We start from the raw sequence: 18,071 nt of genomic DNA, 5'->3' as shown, positions 1-18,071 counted from the left end.
GTGTACTATATTACACACTGTAAATGCGGTTGAGAAAAAGGATAGTCGAATTTCAATTTTATTAATTTACATTCACATTTTATCGTTGAGAAGATGTAACACTAACTTATTTTCACTCTTCTTCTAGTTATCTATTAAAATTTATTTTAGTAAATTTTTATTTTTTGTCTTAATATAAAATATATCTCTTTATTTAAAAAAATTAATACTAAATGGAATATTTACCAAGTACTTATATTAATATTTAATAGAATTTAATCAAAGTTACAGTTAAATCTACACAAAAAAAATACAAAGTTTAGTAAGACATCGTAAGTCTGAAAACGTGATCTTTTTTCCAGAATTTGCAGGCACATATTTAATGTTCGCGGTATCTCAAAAATGTATATCCAATCATAATAACCGGGATCAAGATAATACTTCGTTAAAAAAAAAGAAATATCCAACTTTTATTATCGACGGCTTTTGCATATATCATTTTCGGCAAGTTCATAATTATCCAGAAATCTCGCTAATTACTCACTCAGGGAGACCGCGTTAAAAGATCCTAGGGATCGACGCAATTTCGTCACAAAGATGCGCACTCAACTATTTTACATTATATTATCGCATATACTTTATTGATATTGGCAACTCTAATTAACGATTCTCGAGTGGAGCATGAAGCGACATGTTTTAACGAGAGTCTGACTACCGAATAAAATGGAAAATTTCATTGATACATTGGACCCAAATTAGCGTAACGTATAGCAGAATACGTAAAGCGTCGATTTACTACACGTTAGAAGAACACTAAGTTGTGCTTAGCAACGATCTTTCGGTTATTAGAACGCGGCTATTAAGTATACGAGCAACTTTAATCCTTGCGTTCCTGCCTAAATAAAATAAACGATAGTTGAAGTTCTCGTTATCGTTGCATAGCACGATTTATTAATACAACGCGAGAAGATAGGAGGAGTTCAACGAAGCATAACAATCAGATGTCACGCGGTAAGAACCAATTTGCAAATTGTATAATTCAACAAGAGTTGGTAAGTTAGATTATTCCAATAATTGAAAATATTTTTCAAGATATCTACATTAATAGAGAAAACTTCTTTAAAAGAAAAAACATTGACGGAAAAAATAAAAAAAAATAAAAAATAAAATAATTTTATTCAAAATTGCTAACAAACTCAGTGCCATTAGACTCAGTGCAACACTCAGTGCAACCACAGGTGCATGCTTTATGCACAGTTCTATAATTTTAAGTTCGCTGCTCACCTTCGCATAACGATCTTTCAGGAGTGCCATACTGATAAAGTCGTATTTTTAATCGGCGTAACGAGAGAAGTTTTACAATAAAATATACAGTATTATGTGCGTCTCACAAATGCGGTTTGAGCGAAACCAATTAAAAAAATAATGTTATCTCGGAATAAGAATTTGCACGCCAATTTTACTTTAACGCGAAACGTTAATATTTATCTACAATATTTTATACTTTGGTTAATGTAAATATCTCACATACTTCAGAACAAGCACTTAAATAAATATTTCATTTTATGATCTTTATACGAAACTTAGCGCGACTCAAAATGATTTACTTAGTGATTTAGTGAGAGAATCGATGACCGTGATATGCGTTCTATTTACTGTATACTATCATTACTTGCTGCGTTCCTGTAGTTACGAGTGCACTGCCCTAATACGAGAATTATCCTAATCTGTGCGGAGAACGCGGAAGATCGCTTCGAGAGAGCGCTAAGTATTTCTAAACGCTACTCTAACAAACGTAAATTGCTGTTTACGCCTCCAGTGTAGCACAGCTGCATACAGAATACTTACACATCAAAGATAAGAGTTGATTGAATTCTTCGAAAAGAGAAACTTATTTCGAAACTTGCTTTGATGAGCGCATATTAAATGCAAATAGATTTTAATAAAATACTAGAATATAGTATATGTGTATACCGAGTTTGTACGATCTGTCGTACTTTATGATAATAATACAAATTCACATGTTAATTCGCCTCGGACAATATTTGGTCGAGTAAAACCATATCCCGTTATTTCAGACAAAGATTACCGGAATATATGATCATATATATATATATATATATAATTTTATAACAAAACAAATATACGTATATTGCTTTTCATTGACTGCGTAAATTTCTTTTGTCAAAAAACACGTACATTATCGTATAGTCACCGAAAATTACTCTCTCTCTCTCCGACGAAGCGCTCTCTTTCTTTCGCCGATTCGCTCAAGACAGAAAAAGTGAGAAACGCAAAGGAAGAAAAATTACAAGCAGATAATTATGCAAAACTACTATATGTATATATCGATGGCGAAAAAACTCTGAGAATCTAAAGAAATCGCATAAAGATTTCAACGACCTCCTCCGCCCACTGCGGGAACAGGCGGTGTCTCCTGCGTCCTTCAAGATGTGCTTCTGGCATTCCACAGAGAAGACGAAGAAAGAACGATGAAACGCAACAGAAAAAAAAAAGACACGAAAAGAATATCGGAAGATCATCCTCGCAAAGTGCAAAAACAAAAAAGCGCGACCGCTAAGAGGAAGACATCGTCGTGATATCCAGAATGAAACGGAAAGATGAGGAGAAAGAAGGCTCGTCTCAAGGAAGATCTCAAAAAAGAGAGTCTTCGCATGTCATACCCGGTGGCCCGCGTTCGGTAGAAACGGCGCAGCCGCTTAAAACCCCGTGGAATTATCCTCCTGTAAACACCTACCTAATTAAGATTGGAACATTTTAACGTCGCGCTCGGAGATCCCAATAAACCGCATAACGTATGGCCAGTTTGTTAAGCGCTTATGGGATCGTTTAATTAATATTGGCGTCGAAGCAGCGCGCCCAGTTCGAAACTGCCGACGACCACCTCCGGCGCGTCGATGTCTTGCCTCCGGTACACTTGCAGCTTGCAATTTGCACGTGTAATCTCGTGTACCCGCGCTTGCGCGTGTGTCCGTGTGGTATGCGTAAAAGCGTCTGCGACCGGCGCCCGAGTTCTCCCCGCGGCTCAGGTATATTAGTTCTGGTACTGGTTCTGGTCATTTGCTTGTGTGTCGCAACGATACACGCTCGATGTTATCCTTGTCCTTTTCGAGTGCATTCTGTTTGCTACGCGCGAGCATAGTAGTCTAATCGATCGTTGGGATGTTCACGCGGAAATATCTGTATCTTTTTTATTTTTTAGTAAACAGGATAAGATAAACTCTGTAGATTTATATTGACTGTTTCTCTATTTAATATAAAATGTAAAGAAAAATGAAAACATTGCACTTAGCCGAGTGCAAGAATGACGGGGATAGGCGCTCGTTGTCGCAGAAATTTATCATCGATTTCCATAAGAGACGTGTAGCGAGCGAGTACTCGCACATTAAGCGCGCATTTGCGAGAGGGTTGCACAAGCGTGGTATGAAGTTCTGGAGAGAGAAGAAAATGGAGTCACGGCGCGTTCTCATGGTACGACGTGTTTCTTGCCGGAGAGGGCGGTCAGTGCCGATTAATCACGGTCGCATTTTGCGGTTTTGTCGCGCGTCACGACCCACGTGCGTTCCGCGGGTTCCATTGTTCCGCGTCTAATCGTTCCGAGAACAGTGTCCGAGTCGTACGCCGTGGGAGAGTTTCTGTCGTACGTAAAACTGTATATATACGAATCCTTGTATGCATATTTTTCGCGAGAGCATATCCTTTACACTCAATTATACACTTTCACGGTTAATCACTAATGTTCGCTTGAAAGAGAGAGAGAGAGAGAGAGAGAGAGAGAGAGCTTTTTCTATAGCAAGACTTGATCTATATTTTTTTTAAACATCGTGATGAGTAGAAAAATAATTTAAAATAAACAGCAAAGTACAAGAAAGTATAATATTCGCGCTTTAGTTACTCTATCTACTTTTAAATAAATATAAACAATAATAAAATTAACATATTCATTTTATTTTTCACAAAACTATAGTCTGTGATAAAACTAAAACTAAAACAGCATTTTTGTACTGTTTTTTATAGTCCAGTGTTTTCATCAACGCGCATTTCATCAGTAACTGGTATATCATATTTTTCTCCTAAAATTGAATTATCGAGGAAGTTTTGTTTCCTTTGATAGAGAGAGAAGAAAAAAGAGAAAGAGAAAGATATATGTGTATATATATATATATGTATATTTGTGAAAAAGACGTTTCTCTCAACTTTTGTCGGCTTCGGAAAGACAAGGATCGGAAACACGAAGAAAGGATAAGGTAGAGATCCTAAAAATGGCGTCGCGAACCTACGCCGCACGGTAAATTCGGGACCAATTTCGAGGGCCATTTTCCCCCGAAGGAGAACGTCGACGGCAGCCGAAAATTACCCCGCCCGGACCACCCAGTTGTGTTGCGGCAGACCAATCTCTTGGCCATGGGCTAATCGAGTCCAGACAGTCTTTCTTGGTGGGGCTAATTGCGCCTCACCACTTTTGTAACTCCGAGAGGTCGACCTCTCTATTAAGAGACTTTTACCCGAACGCGCTCGCACGCCGCGCCATGCCGCGTCACGTATTAAATTGGAGGGTGTAAGCTTGCTTCTTCTAAGAGTCTTTTCTTTAAAAAGGAATTTTTTAGAGTAGTTCTTGTGTAGGAATACATATCCGTTGATGATAAATCGTGATTGATCAAAGCATCCTAAACATTTGTGATGCCTTATGCAAAAGACTTTAAAAATAAATATCATCAATTAGATTCTGACGGACTATTCAAAACTCTCATATATTGTTTTTCTTATTTTTTCTAGGAAAAAAATTTTTCAATTTTATTATTTTGACATTAATAAGTCTTTCTTCCTTATTTGAACATCAAACAAAAAAATCAGCTCAAAAACTAAATTAAAAAACTAAAATAAAACTAAATTAAAAAAACTAAATTAAAAAACTAAATTAAAAACTAAATTAAAAAAAAACATCATCAAGAACTAAAAAATTAATAATTCACTATTGACTTCACAAAATGAAAATATAAAAGCAAAATAAAATAAGAAGAAAACTTTTTTTCCAAAATTATGGTTTCTATCGAAATGAGAAGAAGGCACGCGATATGGCGCGAACGTGTAACGGCCTTTATGGTTATGCGAAATTCCTTTTAATGGTTGGTCGTAAAACTATTTTATAAGAACTGACAAGTAGTTCTTTACTGCCCGTGCGACTGTTCTGTATAAACCTAAATTATAGGGTAAAAGCCCGTGTTTTACACGCGGTATCTTGATATACGGGACCTTCTAATTCTTGGTGTTTCTTCAATTTATCCTTATTATCACATCTCCAAACACGTGAGAATAAAGAGACAAAATTTCTCGTCGTCCGGAAATGTGTCAGACGTTTATCGAAATTAATTTTTTAGTACTTTTTATTATACGTTTGATAAAAGACTTAAAAGTGTGTGTATATATTATACTCAAATAATATCGCTACAATAAAAGATACAAAAACAATATTAAATATAAATAGATACTACAAATATATGAAAATTTATGCGTATCTTTTAAATTATAACAGAATTGATGTGTGCACGAATAAACTAAATTTTATAAATTTTATATATCTTAGAAAATATATGCGTATATAACCTTACATTATAGACATATACAATATTTATAATTAGACATAAACACACACAACACTTTTAATTTTTTCAAAATAACCTAAAAAAAAAAATATTGTTTCACGAACAAAAATATTCAAACTATTTACCACTTTCCAATTATTTAATAGTAATAATCATATTTTTTAATATTATTTCCCGGTAAAAAATTTTTTTTTTTATATATACTTATACACAAATTAAAATAATTATATCTAATTATGCAAATTTATATGCCGAATATGTCCATACAATTTTATACACGGAGAATTTCTTTTTTAAGAGAATGGCTTCAGAGATATTCCACATCAAATTACAAAATAACTTTATTAGTATCAAAATAACAATTACAAAATAACAAATAATTACAAAATAACTCTATTAGATACAAAAAATTATATAAAACTAAAATTTCAAGAAGTGGACGAGGCAGTTGGAGTCAAAAACACAGTTGTTATTGTGTATAAATGTAATAATGATGATTTTCTTTATTTGATAGTTAATAAAAATGACGTTTCGACCATAGTTTTTGGTCTTTATCAAATTCGTTCTACAAGAATTTATTACATTATTTTTTGTTAATTTTTTTTTTTTTTTTTTTTTTTTTTTTTTTTTGTAATCAATTCTTGTAGAACGAATTTGATAAAGACCAAAAACTATGGTCGAAACGCCATTTTTATTAACTATCAAATAAAGAAAATCATCATTATTACATTTATACACAATAACAACTGTGTTTTTGACTCCAACTGCCACGTCCACTTCTTGAAATTTTGAATATCTGGAGTCATCCGTTTTCTGAATTGTATATAAAACTATATTTTTACTATATTTTTAAAAAAGTTTTGATATATAATCATATATACTTATACACAAATTAAAATTATTATTAAATCTAATTATGCAAATTTATATACCGAATATGTCCACAATTTTATACATAAAAAATTTTTTACCGGGTTGAAGTCATTACGAGATATTTCGCTATTTAAATAAAGAATAAAAAATTCTCACTTACCTATAATTATTAACACGGGAAATTCTCTCAAAGTAAAGTTAAATAAAAAAAAATTGTATAAGCTGAAATATAATAATGCATATATTTGTCTTTTAACATATACATATATATATATGTGTATATACATATACATATATATATATATACATAAACACATACATGTATATATAAATCGTCGCTACTAATTATTCGATAAATTAATAAATCTTAATAACAAACGAGATTTGCCTAAGGGTAACAAATTTTTACAAAACTTACATTTCAATATAATAGTGCATATTTTAATATCTCAGTCTTATATACGTAAAAGAGCAAGTTCTGTAAAGTATTAAGGCTCAAAAATTGATAAAAAGTAATTGTTTGCAAAGGAATCTTGTGTGTGCATATCTATACTTTCAATATACAAACATCGAATTGTATGGCACAGAGCAAAATTATATGTTACACGAGAGAAAAGCAGCATAATTGAATACGCATGCATAAAAGCAAAAACAAAATTCCGAGAATGTAATTAATGAAAAAAACAACACTTTTTCTTTCTCTCCCTTCTTCTTTTGGACAAATATATTTTATATAAATGTATACTATACATCTTAATAAAAGTTAATACATGTATTACAAGCACTGGAGATACGTGGAAAGCCCGAGTAAAACAAAATCACCTTGTGTGACGTAATAAATCGTAGACGACGTTGATAACAACTATCATCAAGGATCAATTCTACATAGTAAGACATCAGATATAAAAAATAATGTGTATATCTTGTAAACAATTTTTATGTAATAAAGTGTGTAACTAGTTTAAGATATCTGTAAAAAAAATTTATCGCTAAAGTTAAAAACCTACTTTTGATTTAAGTAACTTTGCCCTAAATTAATCTTTTATAATAATAAACACCTAAAAGACAACAAAAATCAGCCTTGATTATAATAATAACACTCTTTGACTAAAATCTATATTGCCAACGTTATAACTTTATTTGTCGAATTTACGTTGAATGTATATTTAACTTTTATAAGGTTATTTATTAAATTATGTAAGATTTTTTCTTTTGCATGAACTTGTAGCAGAGATTCAATTGGTTCTCTCTATTATATTTTCATCTTTATCTTTATTATATTTTTATTTTTATTCTTTCACTATGGAAGTAACTTAGTATTTTGAGATAGTATTTATTTTAGTTAGTATAAATGTGAAAGCCATGTGCCATTATTCATAGATGTGTCAAAGATACACACTATCTCGTAAAACGCGCGAATTACGATTAGTTGCGACTCGTGTCTGACTTGGCTCGTGCATGCACTACTGAAGTTCTCAATCCTATTTCCCGACGCGTTTGCGTATCGCCTTTATCGAGATATACTTTTTATATAGAAAGCACTGTGTACATCTCTCTTATAAAATATGTTAGAATAATACGTAAATACGTAAACTATGTTAAAATAGTACGTAAATTTAATCCAGATTTATACGGTTGCGATAAATCATAAATCACATATCTGAACAGTCGTCATTGAATATTCACGATTATATTCTATTCTAGAAATAGTGTGTAAATACATATATTACAAATACTATATTGTGTATTATAGAAAATTATATCACGATCGGATTATGAAGAAGAAATAACTGAATCAAACTTGTGAATCAAACATCGATAATATAACAAAAAAGTAAAAAAATTTAATTGTAATGAACTAAACACTCTAAACATATCAATACTAACCTACACAGACATCTATCCATCCAGACATCCATTAGACGTCTATTAGATATCACATGGAGCTGTCGACGTCTAATAGACGTCTAATGGAGTTTTTGTTCTGTGTGGGTAATGAATATGTATACATGTACATATTGATAAATGCTTATATGTCACAACAACTGATATTAAATAATTAACTGTTATTAGATGACTAACACATACCATCAAAAATAACCTTGCTTGTGCTAAATATTTTTGTCTTTTTTTATTGTTAACAAAGATACAAAGTGTGCAGAGATGAATTTTTACTATTGTAACTTAAATTATATAACTTTCTGATTTATCTCTATGGCACTCATATTTATGATGAGACTTGCACAACAAATATAAATTATTTTTCTCGACATTATTTTTTCAGTCTTCTCTATATAACTCTATACAACATGCAAAACTAGCTGTCGCGTCAGTCTGATTTTCTTTCTGACATCTCTTGGTACTATACGAAAGTTCTAAACTTACATTGTCACTAGCGGCAAGTGTTAATGGTCTTCTTGACGAGGCATGTATTGCACGTGACTTCGCAACACCATCGGAACCTGCACTGACAATTGATTTTTTCCTTGACGATTCTGGTATCGTAACCTCTGCCGCAGCAGAGGAGCTCACAGCCCTCGATCCCAGGACTAGTCGCATTGCACTGACGACCTGTCGTCCCCAACGAACCAGTTTTCCGATTGGGTTTACAAAAGTCCGGCGAATCCTCGCTATATATCAGATCAAATCTACCGGGCGGTTTTATCGTTGGACCTTCGGTCATGAAGCTATGACCGTCATTGCTGGGAATGACTTTGGCCGCACCATCGAAAGACTCTTTTAAGCGATTACCGACTTCCCGGAACGGTGGCATTTTGCGCCAACAAGTGCGCACGGTACAGGAACCAGAAAGCCCGTGACACTTACACTCGGTCCTCATGAAGTTGCGCACAGCCTAAGAAACAAATGTAAAATAGCGTATCGAAAGGCAATGTCACAATTTTAGCTTCAGTTTTTATTTAAATTCATAATTAACTAAACTTTTTTTTAAACAACAATATATAAATTTATCGAACTCAATCATTTATTAATTTATCAACAAGAATTGATTATTTTCTTTATTTACAAATTATTTATATTTACAAATTCTGTTGTCTATACAATTATTTATAATCCTATGACATTATTAAACCAACCTCTTGAAAGTACACATTAAAATAAGTTATGAAGAAAGAATAAAAATATATAAAACTAACTCACCAGACGTCCGGCATCGTTATTATGAAGCTTTAACAAAGTTTTAATGTCAGCGCGTTTACGATACGGTGTGTCCATAAAATCTCGAGATTTTTTGAAGCCAAAATTCACGTTATCACCGCACCCTCCCCATTCCCAATCTCCCTCTGTTGGCAAAGTTTTTTTGGCTTCGACTGTATGCGTAAATTTAGCCAAGCGGTTACCTGCAATAAACGCGTCATTCTTTTTTCCTTATCCAACATATATCATCTACTTCTCTTTTATCCAATATGTACAATCCACATACACACACACAAGATACAAAATTCATAAATTTATGTAGTTAAAAAAATTTCATTAAAAAATAGCTTTTCTCTAAACTGTAGATTTACAAAAAAGTAGTTTCTTAATTTACGATATAATTACAAAATAACAAACTATAATTTTAATAATAAAAAAAAGTTTCTCTTTAAAAAAGTGTATATATATATATATAACTTATTACAAAGTCTGACGCTAAATCAATGCCCAAATTAGATCTCTCAGAAGAGAGATTATAAAGGAGCAAGTTTTTACCTTTTGACATCATCTTATCGCAAGAACATTCCATGAGATCACCCATAGTGCAGGCTCTGGTAACCGCATAAGTAACTCCGGCGGCGGTGATGGCGTTCACAAAACTCGTCTCCCGCGTATCTAAAAGCACGTACAAGGAGATTCGGAATCACTTAATGAACTACTACGGTAGCATAATTTGTAACATAAATCATGAAACAAGAAGAGACGCAACCGATAAATATTTTGTATGTACGAGTTGAGTACGTAAAAACTTGGCAAGAATTGTTTTTTAACCACAAGAAGTCTTAAACGAAGAGAAAGAGACTGCAGGGAAATTAAAGAAGTAAACATATGGCGAAAGAAAAAGCTAAGTCAAAAGAAGTCGCGCAATCAGATTGCTCGAAAAAACAACTCAGATTACGCGTTGACTGGCGAATAAGACAATTTAGAATTTTCCTTTCTCTCTCTTCACATATTTTTATTTGACTATACAAAATGTTTTTGTGAGAAATCAATACGCACGAACAAAGCGTGAATCGAAAATTATTTTATAGCACGTCAAACTGTCGAAGGTCTCTTGGGAGCATACACTCATCAGTAGGTCTCACAATCCAGACTCACGCTTGTCTGGCTGCGATAGATATAAAATATAACGATGGAGACCCACCGAGATTTATGCCCGATGTAGCTTCTCTCTCGTGATGTGTGTATATTCGGTTTCACCTGTCACCTCCACTCAATCATTAACCGAACAATGCACATCACACGGAATTTCACCTTTTTTTAAATTGTCACCGCCCATTTTCAATTGACCATTAACTCTAACTTCCATGAGCAAGAGGATTTTCAAAAAATTCCAGATTTTTTCAACAACTATACCATGGCTTTGTTAAGTATAAAACTAAATCAAGAAATAGAATTTCAGATGTTAGATGTACATGCAAAATGTATATGTTTAATATATAAATTAATACACATAACAAGTTTTTGAATTGAGTAACAATTCTAAAATTTATATAAGATGCTATTTTACATCACATATATACATATATATATACATATGAATTATCTCTATTTTTTATATACATATACGTGATGCAAAGTAGCATCTTGTATGAATTCCGTACGTATTCATATATATTACAGCCTTCTAGTGTATGACTGTAAAATTTTATTTTTTGATTTTACTTCTTTCCTTTCCGTAGTTTATGCGTGTATTACGTTTTTTAATTTTAGATTTGTTTGTATATACTTTTAAATATAAATATGTTTGTTGCAATAATTTATTTATAAAACATGAACATATGTATTAATTTTTTGTCATAAATATTACACTGATACGTGAGATTTAAATGTGAAGAGACTATGTCTCCTCGTTAAACTAACGATATCGCTATTCACTTTTTGCGAAATCAAAATCGTTTTGTAGATTTTGAATTGCACAGATGTGATCTCTGTCAATGCCGATATGTCAGAATTAATTCATAATGGAATTTCCGCCCAATTACGTGCAGATTTCTGTGAAAATAATAAAATTGGTAGCCATCGTAAATGTCGAGCAGTAATGCAATGCGGAATTGCATTCATGATCGCATCTCGTCCTTCTTTTCAGAAACATGATACGCGATCTTCTGTCAATTATCTCGATGTAGACGGAGATGTTGATAACATCGATCGGTCTATATGCCGCCACAAAAAAGAAAACCAACACATTGTTTCAATTGTCTTATATTTTTGCGTTTTTTTTACCTTATATATACTTGTCTGTAAAAATTTTTGGATTTCTAAATTGAAAATACCGGTATATATATTTTTGTCTATATTTATTGTTGTCGATAGAAATGCTAAACTGAGAAAACACGAAAACAGATACATATGTTATATATCGAGACTGAAAGGAAAAAACGATGATGAGACATAACGAGATCCGGATGGAGGACCCAACTATACGGTAGAAAGAGGGGTTATATGCGTTAAGCTTGGTTCTCCGTAGTTCCCATGGATTCCAGGCGGGTATCTTCAGCGCGGATCGACAGCGCGAACAGGACGAGAGAACACAAGACGGAGAAAGGGAAGAAGCTGCCTGCCATCGCCCATGTATCTTCTGATGCATCGCCTCACCTTTCAGTGCGTATTTAAACGATACGATAGTTTTATACGACCGATCTGATATCGCAGCTACTTCGAGAGAGAAAGAGAGAAGCCTGGCTATAGCGCTGTTCTCTCTCAGGTCTCGGCACGATCGCGATCGCCGCTTCTCTTTCCACGATCGATCGATCTCTCGCACTATCTAATTTCGGCCAACTTGAAACGGCACCTCGGCTCTTTAATATGACGGAAGCATCAAGTTTTTTCGCCCGCATAACCAGGTTGTCATCTTTTTTTTTTTTGCATTCGAATTACGGGACAAAAGTTACTTATAATTTTTAAAATTATTTTTGTTTTTGTTTTTTTTCAAGTACTGTTGCAGAAGGAGTCTTAATTGAACACAATGGAACCTTAATTGAATCTCAATGAGATCGACTCTGAATTTGAACAATCTTCAAGAAAAGAGAAAAAAAGATTGAGAAAAGTTAAGTACTTGTTACGTTAGACTTAAATACATCTTATCTTAAACAATAAAGTTTTTTATCAAAATACGCATTGATTATTTTATTGTAGTGAGAGAGAGGAAGAGAGAGAGAGAGAGAGAGAGAGAGAGAGAGAGAAATAGAAAGGAAATCTTATTTTATACCTTAAAATATTTTTTCTTGTCGAACAACAATCTATCTGAGCGTTTTGATGATTGCTTCGATATCCAGGGAATGCCAGAGGTGCAGACGCGAAGGATAATATAAATCACTTCGAATCAATTAGACACGAGGGATCGCGAGCCGATGATCTCGCGGCACTGCGCCGCCAGCTGCACCTGTGGGTTCTTCGTCTCGAATCGCCCGGACGGTTCAGCCAATTATCAGCATTCCGGGGCATTATCCTCGGAGCGAGACTTACGCCGTGTTTAATTGCTAGTGGTGTTCTTCTTCTTTCTCCATCTCTCACATCTTTTTCAGCTCTTTCTCGCATAAACGCTTTCTTTTCTCTTCATTCCAAGTGAAGAAATAACTCAACCGACGATAAAACATAACTGCATAGCACGATCATTTTCGCTTTCTGAAAAACAATTTGTCCGCGTTCGTTTAACATGTATTGAATCTCGATTCCGTGAATACGTGCCTCGTGACATAAAATAATTTCAGAAAAAAATTCATAAAATGTCATTTGTATTTTTTTTTTTGTTCAATACAATATTGAGATTCAGAAAAATTGTAGATAGATTAATTTTCTACTTACAATGTAAGTAGATGTAATATTGAAACGCAACACACATAAGTATAAAATATATACTATTTTTCAAATATTACTTTTAACGTGTGTATCGAGAAAGAACATTTTTCGCGTATATGATCAGCATGCAATTTACAAATTTATGAATTTCTCATATTGCGTAAAAAAAAGATACTACTTTGTTTCACAGCAATTATTCACTTTGCGTCAGCGCTATCGTTGACGCACACATTAATGTACGCAATGCATCAACATATATCAGCGACGTTCTTTCTTTTCAACATGGACGAAGAATGTTGCAAATGACGTTCCACTTGCCGCAAACATATATAATGTTGAAACGGCGATCGCAATATATTTAAACTTATGTAAACACGGATCAAGCGGCCGCATAAGTGCGCCACACACATGCGTTTGTGTTCGCAATATGTGAGATTGCAGTTTGTGGCATAATAAGGTAGCTTATAAAAAAGCAGTTGTGTAATTAATCGATTATTAAGTTCACTGAATTGTTCAATTAAGTTTCCTTCTGCAACAGTACTTAAATCTCTAAGTGATTAATTGACTGGCCGGATAAACAAACGCACAATTTGCAGCAATGCGTTGGCGACTGCTATTGTAGGAATTATGTCTTTGCAGTACTCAGTAGACGCATGTAGATAGTATCGATTCTTCTCAACAAAGTGATTTGTTTAGTCGTAAAACGATCTACCAAATCGGATGTGCAGTAGATCTCAGTTAATACAACATATGTACGAGACCTCTTTGCTCTTGTCTATATAAACACAATATCTTATCTTTAATCTTGCAAATACTCTTAACATATTTTTTGTCACAATTTTTTTTTAAATGTATTTTGAAGTAAAAAATGTTTATATATTATAATGACATCAAAAAAACATATATGTACATATATACATATATATATATATATATCATAAAATCATTAAAAAATCATACAAATATGTACACGCAATATATATACACACACAGAACTACACTTGTACAAAAAACATTATTTTCTTCATACAAATTTATAATAATTTAAATATGCCATGTATGTACGCTGCATCAATTGCGCTTCACATGTGGTACCGTAAACGTTGATGCAAAAAGTATACCATATTTGTACACTGTATAGGAAATATCACAAAAGAAGAGAAAATAAATAACATTAGACGACACAAATGAACACAAAAAAGTAGACGATGTTGAAACAGAAAAAGCAAACGACAATAAATCTTGACGAATATCGTAAATAAAATGAAGAATATTCCTTGAAAGAAAAAGATAGCGCGAGGCGAGTGTAACGGAGAAAGACAAAAGGAAAGAGAAATACGCGCGCACGAAATCGGTTCGCTCGTACGAGTACAAGATCTTCGCGAGGCATAGAGTCTCTTTACCTCTCCAAGGGCGTACCAGGGAAGAAAACCTTGCCAATAAATACCGCGAGAAACGGACGCATGAATGCCGGTAAAAATCTTTGAATGACCAATTGCGGCAAGAGCTTCTCCGACGCGCTTGCCTTTTCCTCGAGATTCCAGCGAATTTTTAAACCGCCGCTGCGCCATATCGCCGTTGGATTCTCCGCTCTTACAGGAATTTCTATATTCGCTTCTCGCTCTCTTTCTCTCTCTCTTTTTTTTTCTTATTCTTGTTGTTTTCAAGCATCCCCGAGTTTTCAAGTTATGTTTACTAGGATATATCGAACGCGGTTCATCGTCGCAGACGAGATATCGCTAGGATAGACGAAAGAGAGCAGATCGAAGGAAACGGCAATAGTCGATCGCGTTATCGAGCATTTCTTTTCTAATGTGTAAGGAAATTGCATTCTTAATTTTTTTGTGCATTTGCTTATTTTCATGTTGATATTGTAATAACCAAAACAAATACATATCACTAATAATGTTCTATAAAATTAATGAAATATTGTTAAAATAAGATAAAAGTCTTTTCTGTTTTGTGCATTGGTAAAACACGTAATAATGCATTTAAGTTTGACGTAAACCTATAAGAAATAAAAAAAAAAGAAAAAGTAAAGATGAAACAGCGTTCGTTGTTTGTTCTTGCTTTCTCTATATCTCTTCGACGCCGCAGAATCGACGAAGCATTCAAATGTCAGACCAACTAACGGAGTAACAGATCTGTCCTCATCCCGTAGTGTCCTTTTTTTCGTCGACTCTCCGCTGTTCCGCTACTTCATCTTCCCTCTCGCGCTCAGCAATAAAAATTAAATGTACAGTAGCCAAAGTACAATAAACACGAAGACACTAAATTGTTTGCTGTTGTCAATTCTTTATAAAAAAAAAAAAAAAAAATACCAGTTCTAAGTGTACTCGCGATACGACAAGCTCATTGCTATTTCAGGTACAGAGTTCGATTATTGTTCTTCTTTCGAGAATTCACATATAACATAAAAACTAATAGTGTTAACAAAATAACGCAGAATTTTTTTTTCATCTCGAGAAAGAACAAAGGACACGAAGTATGAAGTACGAACAATAATCTATTACGTTTTCTAAATTTACTATCGGAATAAATTAACACAATATGCTGGTGAAAAACAATTTATATCATTTTAAATATAGATTATATCATATACAGTCACAATAAATGTGTTTTTTATGCATGGTTTATAATTTTTTTTGAAATAGTTAGATACGTTTAAGTTTTACAGTAAGACTTTGTCACGTACTTTTATTGAAAAAAAAAAGTTTTACATTCATATTTGGAATATCGTTATTGAACGCATATATTTTTTTCAATTTTTGCAAATAAATGTTATTATTATACGCGTTTAACCTTCGATCTTTTACTGACGATGATCGACAGACACACAGACATTACTAAAGAAAAATTTATGAGAATGAGCACGAAAATGCCATAAACACAGACTCGCAAAGCTCGAACGATGCAGAGGACAAACATCTTTTAAAGGCCTTTTAGTAGGTGCTTGACACGTACGCGTGACGTTATTTAAATTTCCGAGATGGGAAACGGGAGAGAGGCGCGAAAGAGCAAACCGGGAATGTTATACGGAGCGCATTAGTTAGCGCCAGCATTCGCGAGGCGACGAAACACTTAGCGCTATGCCGCTAAATCCGTTTCAGTCCTCCTGATTATCGCTACCTCGCGTTTGCGCAAATTTCATCCTAACTGTCTTAATCCGTTTAAGGGACAAACCGAAACTACGAGTCATATAAAAATGCACAATATGTTGCAGAATAACAATAAAAATAAATTGCACAAACTTTATTTCCTCCTCAAAAAGATTTTACATTATAATTTCCAAGCAGGAAAACAAGTCGAGATTTCGCGATAGCTCTCGCGGAAGACACAAGTATCGCGAGTGAACGGAGATGCAGAGAGTTTATTAATGCTCCAAGGTGAGCATCCTCGTTAGAGAGTTGGGAAACAGCAAAGAAAAAGAGATGTAATCTCATGGTAGGAAAACTCGCGCAAAACAAAGTCGTCGCGAAGAGTGAAATGATCAGTCTATGGTACTCACTGATAAGTAGACGTTCATCACGCGATATACGGTTCATTACAACATTCTGACACGTCGAAAAAGTTCATACTTTGAAACGTATTTGGAGTAAGGCACGATGCAGACCGTCGAGTTTCTTAATAACAAAGAAATAAAATCATTACGCTGATTTCAACCCCATCTTTTTTTCTCTTTTTTTTCATATATATAACTCCAAATAAAGAGAAGAAGAGAAAGACGACAATTTGTTGATTTGAGAAGACGACCACTTTAGGCGACCGTTTTCTTCGTCACTCCGTGGATTCCGTGGAATCTCAGAATGAATGAAGGAAACCACTCTCTTAATTTGGTCGAAGCCCATCGATTCAACGATCGTACCTGTGAGAGAGCCAGATCTCTGCGCGGGACAGCACAATAAATTTCTACCTCCTCTGCCCTTTCTCTCTCTTCCCCTACTTTTACCCCAAAGGTAGCTCTTTCCACGGGTTTTTGACGCCCGTGTTCGTCTTATCGCGACACGCGGCACCCCTCAATTAAGAGGTGCTGCTCGTCCACGAATGTTATACCAAAGATCTGTGGGACTTCAGGATCTCTGGGACCACACAGCGGGAGCTACCTGCTCGGGTCTAACCTATCGGCCGAATCGCGCTCATAAAAATTAAACATCGCCAGATAAATAAACGTCAATCGGAAATTAAGATAGGCGCCGCCGGTAGCGTGGTATCCGCTTTTTCCTTCTCTTTCCTCACCCATTCCCAAGAGGCATCCGTTAAGAATTTTTTTCCTAGAACCAGCGTCCGGAGTTGCGAACGATAGATAAGCGACATCGACCTCTCAACGTCCTTCAACTTTTCGATTTGGAACCCCAAAATGACATACATACGAGATATATTTTGGCTTGTTGGTTTTTGTACCGTATGTAACTATGATCTCGAATATTTGACATAATCGATAACTCCTGCACTTGTAACTCCTACACGGTACCTCCTGTGTTAGAAAAAGATGACGATTTTTTCCAAAGTAACCAACAATAAATTCAGCGAAAATTACATTAGGAATGCGAACACACATTGCTAAGTTATTTTTTCTAA

The 18,071-nt window shown here is 34.2% G+C and overlaps 1 protein-coding gene across 3 annotated transcripts in view; it reads right to left on the bottom strand.

The window, feature by feature from the left end:
• Positions 1–6,881: 6,881 nt before the first annotated feature.
• The window catches only part of LOC109859095 (protein Wnt-6-like), a 28,568-nt gene continuing 17,378 nt past the window's right edge, over positions 6,882–18,071 (bottom strand). For all 3 annotated transcript variants that reach the window (XM_020436993.1, XM_020436994.1, XM_020436995.1), the window contains 3 exons: positions 10,188–10,307; positions 9,636–9,835; positions 6,882–9,330 (listed from right to left, as the gene is read on the bottom strand). In XM_020436993.1, the coding sequence (XP_020292582.1) occupies positions 8,869–9,330; positions 9,636–9,835; positions 10,188–10,307 (782 nt within the window). In that variant the 3' untranslated portion in view covers positions 6,882–8,868. The remainder of the gene's footprint in view (positions 9,331–9,635; positions 9,836–10,187; positions 10,308–18,071) is intronic.

Source organism: Pseudomyrmex gracilis, unplaced genomic scaffold (genome assembly GCF_002006095.1).
Source record: "Pseudomyrmex gracilis isolate BER0280 unplaced genomic scaffold, ASM200609v1 scaffold_237, whole genome shotgun sequence".
Lineage (NCBI taxonomy): Eukaryota > Metazoa > Arthropoda > Insecta > Hymenoptera > Formicidae > Pseudomyrmex > Pseudomyrmex gracilis.
Note: the sequence above shows the minus strand (reverse complement) of the source record. Positions and strands in the feature narration are given on the sequence as shown.